This window comes from Lupinus angustifolius, chromosome LG11 (genome assembly GCF_001865875.1).
Source record: "Lupinus angustifolius cultivar Tanjil chromosome LG11, LupAngTanjil_v1.0, whole genome shotgun sequence".
Lineage (NCBI taxonomy): Eukaryota > Viridiplantae > Streptophyta > Magnoliopsida > Fabales > Fabaceae > Lupinus > Lupinus angustifolius.
In genome coordinates, this window is record NC_032019.1 from 30009167 (window position 1) to 30029726 (window position 20560).

Sequence of the window (20560 nt, forward strand, 5' to 3'; positions counted from 1 at the left end):
CTTCCTGATTCTTCAATAGTTGCCACCACATAGTCAAACATTGGAGTCACAGTTCTAAGGACTTTTTCAACTATGATTGCATCCTCCATCTTCTCACTACAAGCCTTCATTGCATTTTTTGTATGATTATCTTCGTGAAGAAATCAACAATAATTTCACCTTCTTCCATCTGCACGAGTTCATATTGCCTTCTCATAGTTTGTAGACGGGTCTTCTTCAATTATGCAGCACCACCATAGTGCTTCTCCAACACATCCCAAGCTTCTTTTGTAATTGCAGATCCTGCATTATTTTCAAAGTGGGCATTGTCCACTACTTGGTGAAGAAGGCAGATTGCTTTGCAATCCCTCTTCTTATTGTGCTTGTGTGCATTTCATTGTGCTTCAGTGGCTCCATATTCCAAGATTGGTAGCCCTTCTTCCATAAGGTCAGCTAAATCTTGATATCCAAAAATAGCCTTCATTTGTATGCACCATCTGGTCCAGTTCTTGCCATCTAGCACAGGTAGACTTATAGCAAAGTTTCCAGTGGTTTGAGACATTTGTTGCTCCGGAAAAAATTGATCTTTTAGCTAGCTTTGATACCAAATGTTAGAATTGTAGAGAAGAAAGGATTATGAGAGTGAGGAAGATGATAACAGAAAGATGAATGTAAAAGTAGAAAATTAGGGAGAGAAATTGGTGATTGAAAAAGATTCTTGATTGATTTGAATAATGCCTCAATTACAAGCCAATATACAAGTTTCTATTTTGGGCTTAACAAACTTAATCATATACCAGAAATGGAAACTTCTAACTACCCTACAATTAACTCATTTGATTACTCAATTAATATTGCAGGTATAAATGGGTAAAAAGTGTTTATGTGTTGTGGTGACAATGCCACCAAAGTTGAGAATGGAAGCTAATCCAGTTTTTGAAGTTTTGAATTAGAAGATGTATGTTATCCTCAGTGCATCCCAAAACATTACTTCTCCTCTTCTTTAAGACAGAGTAAAGTTAAGAAACTTATAAAATGAGATTCATTATATGTGAAGATAATGGGTAAGGCAAAAAAAAGTTACTTTTCGTTACAATATGTATGCTAAATTGTTTTATGCTTATGGACAAACATTAAAACTAGGGAAATAACCATTGTTCAAAAATAAATTTGAAGGTTATTGTGGAGCTCAAAGGAAATAGACAAGGAGATGACAATGATTCAAGTTTAAGAGTTAGATTTTTTTAACTAGCTTAGCAAAAACTCAAGACTTTCCACATAATGACATTGAAGTAACTATAGTAATTTAATATTTTATTTCAACTTATTTTGTATTTATTATATTTAATGTGGTGTATAAGTGGATTTTAGGAAAATTTTGTGTTTGATTATGGTGCTGGTTACAAGTGAGCTTAGAGTAACTTGGTGATAAATGAAAGTCTATCAATTATAAGTTACGGTGCAAGTACTTCTATCCTAATAAGACAAAGCAAAATGTATTAGGCAATTGTTAAGTGCTAAAATAACATAATTGAATTGTTACCTTTATGGCACTTTAACTCATTGATTAGTACAATTATGGATGAATTGATCTTAAATGGGTCATATTATGCGAATTGTCATATTTTACATTTTAGAATGTTTGAGCAGGCCGAAGCCGGAGAAAATTAGTGTAAAAAGGTCATATTTGTGAATTAGATCTTTGCTCTTAACCTTGGCATGGTTTTTGATGAAGACACCAACATCCTCAAAAAGAAGAAAATGAAGAATACTTATAAAGACAAAGAAGATAAAGCTTCAAGACAAATTAGTCTAAGTCTAAACAGGTACTTCTATCCTATACTCTCAAATATACAATAGTAGTAATGCTCAAACTATTTTTTTAAGAAAATTGAAACAATTCAAGTATAAACAAAACAATTTTCAAAAATAGTGTGTAACAGGTTACTGTATCTAAGTAACATGTTACATAAGTGAGAAAATCAGTTACCCAACAAAAATTGTGCAGGATAATCGATTACTCAAGGTTGTAATCGATTACTCTAATTAAATTTTAAATGTCCAATTGGACAGCGTGTTTGAGTAATCTCTCGGGGTGAGATATTGTAATTACAACTCATAATATTTAGTGAAGAAATCTCTTGTGATGCAAGAGTACTGGACGTACCCTTCGGTGGACAAGAAGGTGAACCAGTATAAAATCTCGGGGTACTCTCTTCTTCTTTATCTCTTGATTTTTACTTGTTAATTTTCTGCATAATTTTTCCGCTACACTTAATTCTTGATTTTGCAGAAAAAGTGACCATACTTTTAAGTCAACTAATTCACCCCCCTCTTAGTCGCAATCTTAGTCTTACAATATTTTTTGACAAGACCAACTCAAGCTCAGCACTGAAGTCATGCCTAGCTAATATAACAAGCCTAGAAAGTAAGCCCAATACAATTCCTGTGATGAGCGGAAATAGAAGCCTAAAGAATCTACATCCAACACATTATCTATGTTGGGCGAAATCTATGTGAAATTTTAGCATAGCTACTATTTTGAAACTGTCCAGAGAAAATCCTACGTTAGGCGAAATTGGGAAATTCCGCTCAGTGCAAATTGGCTAGCTGAAAGGTCGAGGCTGAGCCACACAAAGCATTGCACCAAGTGAATTTCTTGCACTGAGCGAAAATGACATTATTCAAACTCTTTAAGAGGGATCAAGTTGGACATTTGAAACACATTCGAGCACATCACTTCATACTCAATATTTTCTGAAGTCATAGACTAGTATAGCTCAATTTAAGGTGTACAAGCAAGGGGAAACGCTAATATATGCTCATTGGAGTGATAATTTCTTCTCCTATGACTGTAATTTCTCATTTTGTCTTTTGATTAGACACCATAACTATGAGTAACTAAATTCTTCCTTGTAGGGATTGCATGTAATGTGATCTTCGTGTTTACACTTTGATTCAAATTTATGCTATTTCAATATGTTTTGATTCTTATGAGTTGAATGTGCGTTTAATGCTTACTTTAAGATTTACAACTTTTTTGTATGAAATTTTGATTGTAGATAAATAGAGGAATCCTCATTTTAATTCTCAGTATTACAACTCATTTTATTGGTATAATTGTTAGACGTAGATTTATGTTAATTTCTCACAATTGTGCATGTATTGATGTGGTTGCTAGATATAGAGTCAAATGGACACTAAATAACTCTCAAAGTTGTTAGCATAATTGCTAGACATATAGGTGTGTTTAATGATTCATAAATTTTCATCTTGTTAGTGTAGCTACTAGACATAGAGCTATATTAGTAAGCTACAAATATGACCAAGACATTAGCGGATAGTACATTTAGGTGTTGCATTAAAACTCAATTTCACAAGCATGGCTGCTAGACATAGAATGTGTTTTGTGGATCATAGTTCTTCATCTTATAAGTAGAGTTGCTAGACGTAGAGTTTTATTTTATGAGTTACTAAATTGACTAAGACATTAGCTTTTAATACCATTGAGATCCCTTGTTTTGAAAGAATCAAGTTAGATGAATAAGTATTACATAATCAAGTGTTTATCAATAGTGAATAGTAAAGTTTAATACCAACATATTTATTTCAATAGTTTAGACTATTTGTTTAGTTAGTAATTAGCTTAATCAATATTAGAATATATGATAGTGTCTTATAATATCTTAACAGAATATCTAGGTGATACATAAACATAGAGATAATATTTCATATTATGATGATTATATCTAAGATTTTTTAAAGTATCTTAGAAGATCTCTTAGGATAGACATTACTTTATTGTATCTTTTATGATTTTTTCTTATTTAATTAGGAGTCTGCTATTAGTATAAATATGAGTTAGTATTAGGTCTTTTGTATCATCAAACAAACACAATATCATCACATCATCATTAATATTATTATCAATACAATTTACTATTTTGAGGGAAGTTTAGACTTATGATTAGGGTTGGAAACGAGTCGAACCGAGTCGAACTAGAGCTCAGCTCGATAAGGATTGGTTCGGCTTGAAACTCGACTCGAGTTTGATACGAGTTATTTTTTTAGCTTGAGTTCGACTCGGTTAAAATTCGCGAACTGTTCGGCTCGGTTAAAATTCGCGAACTGTTCGGCTCGGTTCAAATTGATTCATTTGAACAACTCAATTAATTATTTCATTTTTAAAAATACTACAAAATGTTTTATATATATATAACTTTGTTTATAAATATAATAAGAATAAATATAAAAATAATGTATGAATTTGTTGCAAATAAATATAAAAATAATTGATAGATTTGTTTATAAATATAATAACAATAAATATATATTGCAATAATTGATTGCAAAAATCCTAGTATTTGTTGTTCTTTGTATAATTACACAACAGTTTTTTATGACAAAATATTAAAATTAGCAATGAGAAACTAAAAAAAAAATTAGATGCATCAAAAAATGATGGTTGCTGCATTGATCATAGGCAATCAAATATTTAGTATTACTTTTTTCCTTCAGTCTAATTTTAGGTAAAATGAAACTTCTTATAATAGTATATTTCAGTAAAATTCAAATAATCTTCACCTTGATTGAAATATCTTGTTTCTTGAGAAATTTATGTAACAATCTTCATCTTAGTGAAAATTTAGTTTCGCCTTATTCTATCCTAACTCTCCTTACCAACTCCTTCATATGAAAACCTACTCCCTATTAACCATATGTTTTTCCAAGTATTTTTTATGATATTATCAACAATCTACCTCTTCAAACTTGTTGATCCATGCAACTGCAACTAAAATGAAACTCTATTAAACAGTTATTTTCCCACAATGTATCACACTTAAACAATAGGTGAAAGAGAGCAACAAGTAACATGCACAGTCCACTTATATTACCGACACAAAGAACCAAAAATGTTGTGTACTATACTCTCTTTATAGGAGGACTAAGATGAAATTAATCAATTATTACAATTTTGAAGATCTTATAAGATTGTTGTATTATCTGCCTTAAACAAGTATATCTCATTCTTGGTCAATTATGCATGCTCGTTAATTAAGGTATGCATATTCCTGAGATGATTTATGTATCTTCTTTTATCTTAGTGGGGGTCATGAGGCTTCTTGGGATGGCATTATGACAGCATCAACAATGTTAAAGCATGCACTGATATTGGTTAGTAATAGTGTTTTAAATTACGGTTTTCTACCTTTACCACAATTGTGGAAAATTATGGTCACAATCACAATTTCGGTATAGAAGAATAATGGATTTTAGGATTTGAGGTTTATGGTTTATAAAGGGGATTTTGGGATTCGAGCTATTAGAGATGAAATTGAATACACTCAAAAGTTGTTAAAAATATTGTGTAGAAGAATTTTATAACATAAAATTTAAATGAGTATGTATGAAGGTGGATGGTGGTGATGGTCCTATGTTAGAGAGAATGACAAAATGAAATGGAAACTAATATAGTATGTATGGAAATCTTGAGATTGAAATAAGTGCTTTTGGAACTGGTGGAGGAGGAAGGAAAAGAAATCTGTTTTATCAAGTACCATAAGATTGGTTGATTTTATCTTGTATGTAACTTGTCTTTCTCTAGAATTCAATGATGCATTCCAAGGTTTGCAAGAGTTGTGTCTGAATATATACTCAAACTCATTAGTTCTCAATCCTCACCAGTAATCCTTACAAGAACAAACTCCATTTTCAAAATGATGAAATCTATTCCGGTCTCTAACCACAATTTTCCGGCTAGTAATCTTCGCTACGAGCTTGATCATCGCATGGCAATCATCACAAATCCTTAAATTTTTCACTACTCTCAATGTTGTGTATGGTTCAGTTGAGATCAGTCCATAGCTTATTGCAAGCCTCTCACCATGTACTGCCAAAGTTCTTTCCTTTTGTTTATCATCAATATCATGTAAAGCCACCTCTGTTGAAGGTGAATAACCCTCCAACTTTGTCAAATAGTTTAACTCCTTTAACTTTTTGTAGATTCTCTCCCTCTCAGGATGTCTAACATCTCCTGCGAAAAATTCATGTAATACACTATTGACTTCGATAGAACTACAACCCGGTTCCTTTGAGATTCCTCCTTTCCCCATTGTTTCTCTCACTTGTGCAGCATAGTTCCATCTTCCTATTGAAGCATAAAAATTTGATAGCATGATGTATGATCCAGAATCTATGGTAGAACAATTGCTCAAAAGATTTGCAACTTTTTCTCCTATCTCAGTGTTTCTATGGATTTTACAAGCACTTAACAAAGCACAAAGCATTTTACCATCAGCTTTTACTCGCATTCTCCCGATGAAGTTATAGGCCTCTTCAAGCATGCCTACCCTACCAAGAATGTCAACCATACAGCCATAGTGTTCTACTTGTGGTTCAATGCCGTGAACCGTTTCCATTGACTGAAATATCTCGTAACCCAGCTCTACCAAACCTCCATGACTGCATGCATTCAAGACACCAACAAAGGTTATACTATTCGGCCTAAGGTTCATATAAAGCATTTCTCTAAACAATTCGATTGCTGCAATACTCTTCCCATGCAAAGCCAACCCAACAATCATGGAATTATAAGTGGGCACATCTTTCACTTTCATCTCATTAAACAGTACAAGTGCCTCATCAATGTCACCACACCTTGAATACATGTTAATCAACGCGCCAGCAACAAACCGATTAACCTTGACATTGCATCTGCGCATGTACATGTGGATCCATCTCCCAAGCTCCAAAGCTCCCAACTGTGAACACGCGGACAAAACACAAACAAAGGTAACTTCATTAGGCTTCACACCCTTCACTTGCATTTCCCTAAACATCTCCAAACCCTTATTCAATTCTCCATTCCTCACCAACCCATCAATCACCGCAGTCCAACAAACCGCATCCCGAGTATTAATCTCATCAAACTCCCTAACCCCCTCCTCAACCATACCATGATCGAAACACAAACCCATCAGAATGGTCCTCGCGACAAAATCCCGTTCAGGCATTTTATCAAACACCTTCCTCGCATCATCCAATTCCCCACATTTCCCATACAACTCAACAAGCTTCAACGCTATTGACCTATCCAAACCCAACCCATTTTTAAAAACCTGGCCATGAACCTCTCTTCCATTCCCCAATGCACGTTGAAACACACAAGCTTTCAAAACTGAAGTGACAGCATAGTTATCAAGCAAAACATCATGGTTTGCCATATGAGTATATAACTTAAGGGCATCATGGTATAAACCATAGGACACATAGCCATCAATGAGGGAAGTGTAGAGATAAACGTTTGGGTTTTGAGTGCAATGGAAGAGCTTGGTGGCATGATCAATGGAGTTTAACTTGCAGTAAAGTCTGAGAAGTTGGAAAAGGACAAAAGGGTCTTTTTGTGTTGCGTTCTTTATGGCTTTGGCGTGTATTGATTGAACATGTTTGAGGTTATTGTGGTTCTGGTGTAAGAGATTGATGATGTTTTTACGAAGGTTTGGAATGTCATAGGATTTGGATTTGGAATATGAATTTGAATTTGAGGTGTGATTAAGGATTCCAGTTACGGAGGGAACCGTGGAAATGCTCATTTCATTGATTTGCTTTCTTTTGTTTTCTTTTCTGGATTTGGCTTCTCTTTTGAAAATGTAAGGTTTGCTTTACAATTTCATGTTGTTCATGCATTTGCATACACTTCGACTAAACTTAGCAACACTACCTTAACTTCATTTTTTTTTTTTTTTGTACAACAATGGTATCCCTCATGTCAGAAACTATTTTTATACTACTAATTATTCTTTAAAACAAAAGGATATCACTCTTATTACAATCTCCTTATCTTAACTTGTTAGCATTCTTTAGTCTTTTCTAATGTTAAAATTAATGTTGTGAAATCTGAGTTATACGGTTAAATATGAAGATGTCTCAAATTAGGTTTAACTCATTTAAATAGTTAATTAGTTTAGTTTGAATATGTGATTTCTTATATATTTAATAATTATCTATAAATATATCATTATATATTGAAGTAACATTTCTCCTTTTTTTTGGATCGGAGCAAATAAAACATTAGATAGCCGGTTAAAACGAAAAATCTTTTCATTCTGAAATAAAAAAATTGAAGAAATATAATCATACTTTCATACAATATCTTAATTGAATTCTATGTAATGATCAATTCAATAATTTCAGTTTAATTCAAATTCTACATCTACGCATATTAAAATCCTAGCAACAATTTTTTATTCCATTTCTAGAGATATTTTTGAACTGGAATTGACGAACAACCAATACTAATAATAGTGTTTATTAGTGTCGAATCGAAAATGGGGCGTGGCCAAGCGGTAAGGCAACGGGTTTTGGTCCCGCTATTCGGAGGTTCGAATCCTTCCGTCCCAGCGCACATTCAGTCATGATGGCTATCCTATTTGAATCAAAATTGTTGAATACAAATTGTATATCAGAATAAAGATTAGCCCTTTCTATTTTATTGTTTTTACTGTAATCACGGTGGATAATTGTATAATATAAAAAAAATTATTTTATTTATTTTATAACATATTAATAAAAATCGATTTCTTATTATTATATATATTTTTCTCTTTTTAAAGAAATGAATTTTGACTATTTGACAAAGCATCCAAATAGAATATAAAATCTATTCATACAATAACAATATCGAATTAATTTGAAATTTTTTTGACTTCGTGTTATGTTATTACTTTAGAACGTGTTATGTTATTACTTTAGAAATTGCCCATTCATATCGAAGGAAAACTTAGAAGTAAAAAGGATAGATTATAACGATGCGATGTGGTAAAAAAAAAAAAGCAACGTGCGGCTTGAAAGACATGATTAGATTAGCTGTGGATTCTTACATCCGCTATTTTTTTTATACGATATAGAAATTGGGGTGCTCTTGGCTTGACATTATTTGTTATGTTCCACTGGAACTCGTTGTTTGGGGAACGGGAGAGGGATTGATGATGTAAATAGTACATGATGGAGCTCGAGTTGATTCATTTATAAGGGACAAGTATCTAAGGTTAGTGAAGATTAATAAGTTAGAACAACTTCGTAAGTATATTTTTGAGAGAGAAATCGAAAGGATCCAATTCGCGCGAGGTTAAAAAAAAGTGAAATTTGTTGTAATTGGACGCGAGGATAAAAAAAAGTCAAATTTGTTGTAATTGGTAAAATTATATCCAATGGTTCAAGGAAAAGCTAAAGGATCCTGGAACAAGTAAATACCATTTTCAAATTGTCTCAACAATTCGAATTTTATTAGAATGACGAAAAAATAGATTCTGAAGACAGACAGGAAAAGGGGGTAGAGACCGCTCAATAAATGAAATACCTAGGGGTTTTGTTTTCCTTTGAGTTATTTGAGAATTATTTCATTTGAGTTATGAGGTTGCGAATACGAAGAGTTCTTTTTTTCTCGAGCCGTACGAGGAGAAAACTTCTTATACGTTTCTAGGGGGTGTGTATTATTCATCTATATCTATCCCAATGAGCCATTTATCGAATCGTTGCAATTGATGTTCGATCCCGAAGAGAGGGAAGAGATCTTCGGAAAAAGGGGATTTTTATGATCCACTAAAGAATAAAATCTATTTAAATATTCCTGTTATTCTTTATTTCCTTGAACAAGGCGCTCAACCTACAGGAGCTGTTCAGGATATTTCAAAAAAGGCAGGTGTTTTTATGGAACTTTCCCCTAATCAACAAAACAAATTCAATTAATGGAAGTAAAAAAAAAGAGGGTGTGGATGACTTGTATATAGATTTATAGAATTCTTTTGTCTTTTATACCCCTCCCGTTCTCTTGTTCTATTGATACCTACTTTTTTCATTCTTATTATTTTGTGGACATAGAATGCTATTTTCTATAGCCACAAAAATGGATTTTTATCGATCTTCAAAATGAACATAAAATAATCCAATAGGGATAAAAATAGAAGATATAGGAAAAAAAACAAATGAATAATGACTAAATGAAATAATCAAATTTTGTCTATAAATACATTACCCCCGAATGGGGTGACTTTTTTGTAGTAAATAAACGAAACGAGATAAAATATTTATATGATTTTTCATCGAATGACTATTCATCTATTGTATTTTCATGGAAATAGAGGAAAAAAACTTTATGGAAAAAGGGTGGGTCAACTCTAACTCTATGTTGTTAAATAGGGACGAGGGGGGGCTAAGTAAATCAACGAATCCTTTTGGTCCTATTGAAAATACCGGTGACAAAATTTTAACGGATATTATGGATAAAAACATTCATAATTGGAATGATAGTGACAATTCTAGTTGTAGTAATGTTGATTATTTAATCGGTGTCAGGAACATCCGGAATTTCCTATCTGATAAAACTTGTTTAGTTAGGGATAGTAAAAGGAACAGTTTTTCCAGATATTTTGATATTGAGAATCAAATTTTAGAGATTGACAATGAGAATTCTTTTCTAAGTGAACAAAAAAGTTTTTTTTATAGTTATCAAAATTCTAGCTATCTGAATAATGTCTCTAAGATTGATTCCATGTATGATAATAAATCTAGTTGGAATAATATTATTAATAGTTGCATTGAGAGTTATCTTCGTTCTCGAATCTCTATTGATAGTTACTTTTTAGGTGATAGTGACAAAAACAATGACAGTTACTTTTCTAGTTACAAGGGTATAAGTTGGAGTGAAAGCGAGAGTTCTAGTATAATAACTAGCACGAATGATACAAATGATAGTGATTTAACTATAAGAGAAAGTTCTAATGATCTCGATGAAACTCAAAAATACAAGCATTTGTGGGTTGAATGCGAAAATTGTTATGGATTAAATTATAAATAAAAAAGTAAATCAAAAATGAATATTCGTGAACACTGCGGATATCATTTAAAAATGAGCAGTTCGGATAGAATCGAACTTTTGATTGATTCAGGTACTTAGAATCCTATGGATGAAGACATGGTCTCTCTGGACCCCATTGAATTTCATTCGGAAGAGGAACCTTATAAAGATCGTATTGACTCTTATCAAAGAAAGATAGGATTAACTGAGGCTGTTCAAACAGGCACAGGTCAACTAAACGGTATTCCCGTAGCAATTGGGATTATGGATTTTCAGTTTATGGGGGGTAGTATGGGATCCGTAGTAGGTGAGAAAATCACCCGTTTGGTTGAATATGCTACCAATCAACTTTTACCTCTTATTTTAGTATGTGCATCCGGAGGGGCACGTATGCAAGAAGGAAGTCTGAGCTTGATGCAAATGGCTAAAATATCTTCTGCTTTATATAATTATCAAACAACTATAAAGTTATTCTATGTATCGATCCTTACATCTCCTACTACTGGTGGGGTGACAGCGAGTTTTGGCATGTTGGGGGATATCATTATTGCTGAACCCAATGCTTATATTGCATTTGCAGGTAAACGAGTAATTGAACAAACGTTGAATAAGACAGTACCCGAAGGTTCACAAGCGGCTGAATATTTATTCCATAAGGGCTTATTTGATTCAATCATACCGCGTAATCCTTTAAAGCAGGTTCTGAGTGAGTTATTTCATCTTCACAGTTTCTTTCCTTTGACTCAAAATAAAAATCAACAAGCAGAGCCTGAAATTATTTTTTAATTTTTTTGTTTATTATATTCTAGACTCATTATACATATACTAATATATATATTAGTATATATATATATATAAGTATATTCACTTACTTAGCTATATTTAATATTTCAAATATACTTATACTTAAATATACTTATACTAAGTATATTTGAGTATAAGTGATTATAGACTATCTTTATAAGAATAAGAATATAAGATTAATAAAAATATGAAATTACAAAAAAAAATTCTATAACAATAAACAAAATACCAGGTACAATTATTAAATCGAGGTACCCATTCTATGATTAATTTACCCTCCATTTTAGTGCCTTTAGTGGTCCTAGTATTTCCAACAATTGCAATGGCTTCTTTATTTCTTCATGTTCGAAAAAACAAGATATTTTTATATACACGGGCAGTAGGGAAAATCTCATATTTTTTTTTTAGCTCTGGAAGCAATTTGATGAATTACTCCTAAAGGTTTACATGAAAATAGTGTGCTAGTTGATGAAAGTTATTTTGGAAACAAAAAAAGTAAAGTCAAATTCATTTTCATTTGCTTGGGTTATTTATTCTACCAATTCCAATAAAATCGAACTTAATCTAATATGAGTTGGCGATCAGAACGTATATGGATAGAACTTATAAGGGGGTCTCGAAAAACAAGTAATTTCTGTTGGGCCTTTATCCTTTTTTTTTAGGTTCATTAGGGTTCTTATTGGTTGGAACTTCCAGTTATCTTGGTAGGAATTTGTTATCTTTATTTCCGTCTAATCAAATTCTTTTTTTTTTCACAAGGGATCGTGATGTCTTTCTATGGAATCGCAAGTCTCTTTTTTAGTTCTTATTTGTGGTGTACAATTTCGTGGAATGTCGGTAGTGGTTATGATCGATTCGATAGAAAAGAGGGAATAGTGTGTATTTTTCGTTGGGGATTTCCCGGAAAAAATCGTCGTATTTTTCTCCGATTCCTTATGAAAGATATTCAGTCCATTAGAATAGAAGTTAAAGAGGGTATTTATACCCGTCGTGTCCTTTATATGGAAATCATAGGACAGGGTGTCATTCCCTTGACTCGGATTGACGAGAATTTGACTCCATGAGAATTTGACTCCACGAGAAATTGAACAACAAGCTGCAGAATTGGCCTATTTCTTGCGCGTCCCAATTGCAGTATTTTGAAAAGAAATAAATTCTATATAAAAGGGGTCTTCTTTGGTTTCGAAATCTGACTAATATTCATTACACGAAGTGCTCTTTCGTGTTGTATTCATCAAAAGGGGCAATTGCTTCGAATCTTAACAATTGCTATCTTTTGAAACAAGATTTTTATCTTCATTCGAATTACAAATAAATAAAAAACGAGGGAATGTATTTAATTTATATTATATATATGGGCTTTATGACTTGTAATAGAACTTACGCTTGATAGAAATATTATTATCATATAGAGTTTGACGGATGAGGTGAAGATGAGTTCATTAAAGACGAAAAATGGCAAAAAATAAAGCATTAATTCCCCTTCTATATCTTACATCTATCGTTTTTTTGCCCTGGTGCATCTCTTTCATATTTAATAAAATTATGGAATCTTGGATTACTAATTGGTGGAATACTAGGCAATCTGAAAATTTCTTGAATATCATTCAAGAAAAGAGTATTCTAAAAACATTAATAGGATTCGAGGAATTGTTTCTCTTGGATGAAATGTTAAAGGAATACCCGGAAACACGTCTACAAAACCTTCATACCGCAATCTATAAAGAAACCATCCAATTGATCAAGACGCACAACGAAGATCGTATCCATACGATTTTGCACTTCTCGACAAATATAATCTGTTTCGTTATTCTAAGTGGTTATTCTATTCTAGGTAATCAAGAACTTATTATTCTGAATTCTTGGGTTCAAGAATTCTTATATAACTTAAGTGACACAATAAAAGCTTTTTCGATTCTTTTATTAACTGATTTATGTATAGGATTCCATTCGACCCATGGTTGGGAACTAATGATTGGTTCTGTCTATAAAGATTTTGGCTTTGCTCAGAATGATCAAATTATATCTGGTCTTGTTTCCACTTTTCCAGTAATTTTAGATACAGTTTTAAAATATTTTATTTTCCGTTATTTAAATCGAGTATCTCCGTCACTTGTAGTGATTTATCACTCAATGAATGACTGAAAAAACGATCCACTAATACAATTTTAAAGTTTGTTATTTTGTATCAAAGCTAAATTGACTTATTCTTATTCCAGGAAAAAAATTTCAGTAAATAGCATAATCATGGACAGGGAACTATGCCAGTGACCTACCTAATTTTATTTTAGAAATTTTCAGGATCAATGATTGGACCATGCAAACTAGAAATGCATTCTCTCTTCAGTTTAGAAGAAAAGAAGAAAGAGTGACCTTAGAATGTCAATTACTTTTTTTCCTTTGATTTTAATTCATTAGATTTAGTAGTAGGAGTTTCCATACTTCTAATATAAACAACGAGAAGAAAGAGGGTATCAGATCACTCGAAACTGGTATTCCGCCGTTTTTTTCTTTCCTCTTTTCTATTTATAATTTTAATAAAAAAAAAAGCTTTATCCTTGTAATTAAGCCAAGAAAGAACCTTTTTTGTGTCTAATACAAGAACAACTAATCAACTTTTTCTTCCATCAAATAGTATTTAATTTATTACCGCTATTATTGTTACTGAACGACTAACCAATTCCACTCTTTAAAATTAAATAAAAGGGAGTAGGTTCCAACAAAAAAAACATCTTTGACAATCACAAAAAAGTATATTTCTAGATTTCACATCTAATTGAATTGTAGAAATATGATAATTTCCTTCCTGAATTATTAGCTAGAGTAGTGTTCTACTTTTTATTTATTTTAAGTAAATCGTCCAATTCACTTTTTGTGTTATTCTGGTTTAATCGGGTTTAACAGGTCGGACTGAAATTTTCCTCGTTCAAGGGGGTTCAACCTCTCATTTAGTTAGACTGCAAATCAGAATCATTTTCATATCATATCAAAGGTCGTACCGCCTGATCCGATCCATCCTCACAACATTGGATAAAGCCAATGAAGCCAACAACATATTATAAAATTTATATACATGATCTTCTATTTCAAACTTCATGCAATTATATCTTTATCACTCACTTAATCGTCTATGTTAAAGAAATTTATATCAAACTTAAAAAAAAATTCATATTCTTACATCAACATTTTATAAACAATGTTATTACATGTATTAACAAAAACAAATATACAAAAGCAAATAAAACAAAAAAACTTACCTTTGGAATGTTCTATTAGAGTAGCATGTTGATTGTCTTGGTCTATTATACCAATCGTTAGAGAAACATTGTCAATCCCAAATCTGCCTTTTCCATGAGCTATAATTGGTGCATCCAATTTTGGGTGGGAGGAAAACACGAGCAACATGTAAAATATGATAAAGGTAAGGTGTGAATTGAATAAGCAAGAGAATAATGTTACTTAAATAAAGGGGGTTAGATGTAGGTTAAAATTGTTAACAGTGTTTATTGGGTTGACACTCAAATGAAAAAAGTTTACATGTATCCTCATATGATTGGATACCAGTACCATCACTACTTAAGGTATTGTACTTAAATTTAGTTCTATTGATTTCATAGAGGAGAGCAAAAGTTAAGATAAAATTCAACATCTACTTATCAATAATTGTGGATTGGATTGGCTTGTTTACTTAATGCCTAAATGCATTTTTAGTCCCTAAAATTATTTATTTAACAATTTTATTCACTCTACTTTAGTCTCGGAATATCTAATATTTTATAATACTAGTCTCTCTATTTAAAATGTGACCAGCAATAATAACACGTATCATATGTCTAACCTCCTAATTAGAGTTTCTGATTTTTTTCAAAAGAAATGAAAATTTTAAAGCTTTTCAATAATTTATTTACCAAATTTATACTGAAACTATAAAGTTTGATTAAGCAAACTTGATTGAGCCTAATTCCAAGGAGAAAGTTGTTTGTTTAACTAAATAGACAAACTTGATTGAGCATTTAGTTTATCAAACTTGAATATTTCACAAATAACTTTGCATGGAGAAGGACATTGCACACTTGTAAGCTTTTAGCCATAATCTTATTAAAAATGGGAGGGTAAGTATTGAATGGTTGGAATTAATATGGAATTATTATAATGCATTCATTATATATTAATGATGCATGCAGCCTCAACATCCATGGATTCTAGTAATCTTAAAAATAGCTTATTTACAACTTCATCACATTTAGGATGTTTTATTTTGGTATCATTATGGTAATCATCTTATTGTACGGTGAGGAGTTAATCTATTTTGAAGAGCATGATTCTCTCATCTAACAAGAGTCACTCACAGAAATCAAATTATTAACATTTTGTTTATTCTATGGATCTAGAGTAGAGATAAAATCACAAGATAGTTTGATAAACATTGGATAAAAGACAAACCTTAATCGGCCTAACTCATCTTATGCTCAAATAAATTTATATTTATTTATTGATTTTAAACGTGCAAAGAGTTGATATTTCAATGAATTGAACCAAACTTTATAAGCTGAGAATTCAGATTGCCCACAAAGTACATTTTTTTTATTTGTGCTTTCTTGTTCTTGGAAAGGGTTTCTCAAGTCGGTCGATTTTTTCTTTGTTGATTTTATTTCTGTAGCTAATGTCATTTTGACATATGTCAAGAGAATCACAGTGAAATAACTGCTACACAGAACAAGTACGTGTCAAATAATAGAAAGATAAATGCTTCTTTTTAATCATGTTTTTAATAATAAAAATATAATTTTACGATAATAAAAAATAATTATATCATAACATTTTATTTTTTGTGTGTTATTATGTAATACTTATTTTTTCATTAGTAAAGAGGATGTTTACTACAGTAGAATCCCTTAACAGTCTCATTTGCCGCCCTTGTTAATATACCAACCCTGTGTTGGTTCAATCATCAATTATTAAATACATTTGTCTTATTGTTAAACATTATTTCCATGTAAATCTCATTTGTTGTAAATATCATTTGAATTATATATAACCAAAAATAAAATGCATAGTCATGCAATCAAACAATACCAAATTCAAAAAAAATTATCATAAAAGAATCACACTACAATTATTGCAGCCCATATTACACAAACCACAAAGAACACAATTATAATATGTGACTTGTCATTTTTTACATTAATTATTTATGACGAGCTTTTACATATTACAAAGATCTGATTCATTACAAAATGTGACATGGAGTTTACGAGGTAGCTGTTATAACAAAGATTCGATTTTTCAAGGTGAAATCTATTTTGGAATAAGGATATTTCCAATGTTGTTGTGCCACGGATCGGCCAAGTGAGTAGCCAAGTTCTCCAAAGGTCCAGTTCCTGGGTAAGCTGATTGTTGAACAATGAATCCCACAAAAGCCAATAGAGCAAGACGTCCTAAACATTTCAACAATTAACAATTCTCATCAATTACTATACAACTAATGTCAAATATAAGATTTTTTATGAGCAGGATCTGCCCGTTTGTGATTTGAACTTTGAAGGAAAATAGAAGATTTGAAAGTCATGAAATACATTTGTAAGATGATTTTAAAGTCTTCTATTTTTCTTTGTTTTCCTCCCAAACTCAACTCACAAACAAACTTTAAAGTGTCACGCCTTGATCTAGATAACATTTTCCATCTTTTATGTGGAAAGTCCTTACCATTCTTAACTTCTTTGACTTTGTTCTCTGCAAACTTTTTAGGGTCCTTAGAGTATCCCAAAGGATCAAAAGCACCACCAGGATATTTCTTCTTCTCAGGGTCTTTCTCAATGCTCCTTTGGTGTTCAACAAAGGCAATAGAAAGGAATTCAATGGCAAGAACTGTAGGGAGGGTGCCCCATGGAACAGGGTTGCCTAGGTAAGTTGCTTGGCCTCCAGGAACTGCAGCCCATTCTTGAGCTTGGACCCAGTTACCTAAACCCAATGCCTCTGGTACCAAAATTCCTGGCTGCAAAATTTAAGAAACTTCAGCATACTAAGGGTGTATTTGGTTTCAAAAAATATTTTCTATTTCTATTTTCTATTTTCATTTTTAAGAAACAATTTTCATTTCCATGTTTTCATTTCCCGAAAATATCTTTGTTATTATCATTTTCATTTTCATAACTATGCACTCTAAACTTTATAAACAATGATAATTACTCTTGCAAAATGAATCCAATTCTAAATTCTAATCACTAAAGTAGTCAAACCAATAATTTTATAGAATGTCTAAATATTTGATACTTGCATTTTCTTTCAAATATATTTTATGTTAATAATACGTTGAACATTTTTAGTTGTTGGACTTGGTCATTTGCTATTACAAAAGCGTATGAAAAGTCATAATGAACATAATGCGATGCTCTCCAAAAAAGGTAAAGTTAAAATAAATTACTTACGTACAAGTGTTATACTATTTAATTAAGGTTTCAGTAACATCAAGAAGCATCAATTTTCATTCCTAAATCATATATTATCATAATCAGCATCGAACTATTTCAACAATATCATAAGAGAGACGAATAAAAATTATTAGGTTGAGAGATAAAGAAATAAATTTTATTATGAAGATGTGTGATAGTAAGGACAAGGGATGCCCTCAACAATTGATTTCAGCATTTTGTTGATTAGTGAAGAGAGTAATTGAAAATAATATTCCTCTCCTTCCATATCTTTTGGTGTTTAAGGTTATGCACATAGTTTCAAAAAATATTAAATGAAGTAAAAATTCAATAAAATTTGACTAAAATAGTCACATTTAATACACATAAAAAACTGAATTAAAAATGAAATGAAGAAATATGTGGGGAAAATATTAGTAATAAATAAGGGTATAATTGGAAAGTAAAATATAATTGTATATTGGGTTTTCAAAACATCAAAAGATTTGGAATAACATGAAAATGTTAAAACATCAAAAGATATAGATCGAATGGAGTAATAAAAGTCTTAAAATTTTCAACAAAAATGTCGTTGTCTTATTATTGAAAATATTGGAAATGATATTTTTTTCATTTTCAAAATTTCCAGAAATGAAGCTCATGTTTTCAAAAATATGAAATGAAAACAACACAACAAATATGTTTTCACCCCATTTTCTGATTTCATTGGAAATGAAAACAGAAAATGGTCAAAGCAAACAAACCCTAAGCTTTTTCCCATGCAAGAAAATGAATCTATCGAAATAAGGCAGAATTATTATATGGTCCAGGAACAAAATCGGGAATGCAAACTTAAAACTAATTATTTGAAAGTGACACTAACAACAGCAAGCATAGCCCATCTGCAATGAATGAGTTCTGACTCTTTGAATCTCTCCAGATTCTCTGGTACTTCACCAAGACGAAGAGGGTCGAATCCAAAGTCACTGAAACACAATAGAACAACATCTATAATATAATCCTTGTAAGTTTATTCTTACCCTCACATAAACAAAAACATCCAAAGAAATAAAAACAATACATTTTTAGTATAAAATTTCTTACACTATCAAACTGGATGAGTTCAAAGGGTGACAAGGATTGGCACTTCAATATATTTACAAAGTAGTCTTGCTAAAAAATATATTTGCTACCTACACATATATTATCTTTTGAGATTAATATTTGGGTTACATCCTCTAAAGTCTAACACTAAGCACAAAATAAGATTATGATTTGTGGCACCAAAAATAAAATTAATGGTCCAGATCTTATTAGTTTTTCTAATTAAATAAATTTAAATTTTAAAAGTTTATTCTTATCCTCACATTCGAATAATGGAGGGTCCTGCACTAGAGGATCTCACATGTTGGTAAGTGTAAAAATCTTTTTACATTATGGATGCATATATACTAAACATGTGTATTTTATGTTTCTTTCCCTAAAGTCAACTAATTATATGTTATCTTACATGACTTCAAATGTAACTGTGAGAAATGTAATAGCCTCCCAATATATCATTGATTGATCATCAACAAAACAAAATGTTGTTCTAATGGTGTAAAGTCTCACTAGTTAATGGTTCGATTCATGTGACGATACATGTTGGGTGGGATAACTACACGTATCCCGAAAAGATTAATTCTTTATCCAAAAATATCAGTACGAAAAAAATCATTGATCGATGATGTAAAAAAAACTTTTATTCTACAACCGCATATAAATTAAATCCTTTAGAAGTCACTAAGCTAAATGCCAGTAGAACTCTCAAAGTTATTGAACCAAATTTGAGGAACATGAACCTATGTTAAAACTTGAATTTTAATTTTTACTTGTTTTTTCCCCTTCCAATTCTAAGCAAAATGTGAAATTGTTGCTTACCCAGGAGCTGAACCATCAAGGTAAGGTGGTCTAGGCTCACCAGGCATCCACTCAGCAGACATGGAAAAACGACTTGATGCATTGGAACCAATGCATGAAAGTGGAAATGAAGTGGTAAATCTTGATTTTGAGGAAGAAAGAAGAGATGGGAAAGCTGAGATAGCAGAACTCATTAATGTGTTAGTAGCCATATTCACAATTAATTGGAATATGGCTGTTGTGAAGGATTCTAAAAGGGGAATGAATTGTGCTTTGTATTGGGAAAAGATAGAGACCAAGAATAATATAGAGGAGAGTGGTGTGGATATAAGGTCATCTATAATTGGATTTCCTTTGGGTGATGATGGGAGAGTGTTACTTGTGATTGGTCCATGTTGATATTTTTCCATCCAGTTTGATTGGTGAGGTGGAACAATTTGTGGATATGTGGGAAGTTAGTTTGTGTGTGGTGGAGGTTACATGTCATATCCATAAAAAATTAAACATAAAAGTTTGCGAGTAATGATTTTCGGATCTGATATTAATCATTCAAAGAAATTAAATTATAACTTTAATTGAATGTTATGAAAGAGTTAGGCATTAAATTGGAAAG

General features: G+C 31.6%; 2 protein-coding genes across 2 annotated transcripts; both read right to left on the reverse strand.

Annotated features, from left to right (window-relative positions):
- On the reverse strand, positions 5401-7729 carry LOC109360468 (putative pentatricopeptide repeat-containing protein At5g59200, chloroplastic). The gene has a single exon (XM_019605394.1). The coding sequence runs from the start codon at positions 7569-7571 to the stop codon at positions 5658-5660; it is 1914 nt and encodes a 637-aa protein (XP_019460939.1). The 5' UTR covers positions 7572-7729; the 3' UTR covers positions 5401-5657.
- LOC109360469 (chlorophyll a-b binding protein 6, chloroplastic) lies at positions 16862-20257 on the reverse strand. Its single transcript, XM_019605395.1, has 4 exons — positions 19969-20257; positions 18932-19034; positions 17345-17633; positions 16862-17076 (listed from the first exon to the last, which is right to left on the reverse strand). Exons 1-4 carry the CDS (start codon positions 20157-20159, stop codon positions 16937-16939), a joined length of 723 nt encoding a protein of 240 aa, XP_019460940.1. The 5' UTR covers positions 20160-20257; the 3' UTR covers positions 16862-16936.

Bases quoted from the DNA above. Each gene is read 5' to 3' on its own strand.
- LOC109360468 (XM_019605394.1), bottom strand. From the start codon at position 7,571: ATGAGCATTTCCACGGTTCCCTCCGTAACTGGAATCCTTAATCACACC.
- LOC109360469 (XM_019605395.1), bottom strand. From the start codon at position 20,159: ATGGCTACTAACACATTAATGAGTTCTGCTATCTCAGCTTTCCCATCT. The intron at 19,035-19,968 runs GTAAGCAACAAT...ATTGTGTTTCAG, and splicing joins CTTGATGGTTCAGCTCCTGG to TGACTTTGGATTCGACCCTC. The intron at 17,077-17,344 runs GTAAGGACTTTC...TGAAATGTTTAG, and splicing joins AGTCAAAGAAGTTAAGAATG to GACGTCTTGCTCTATTGGCT.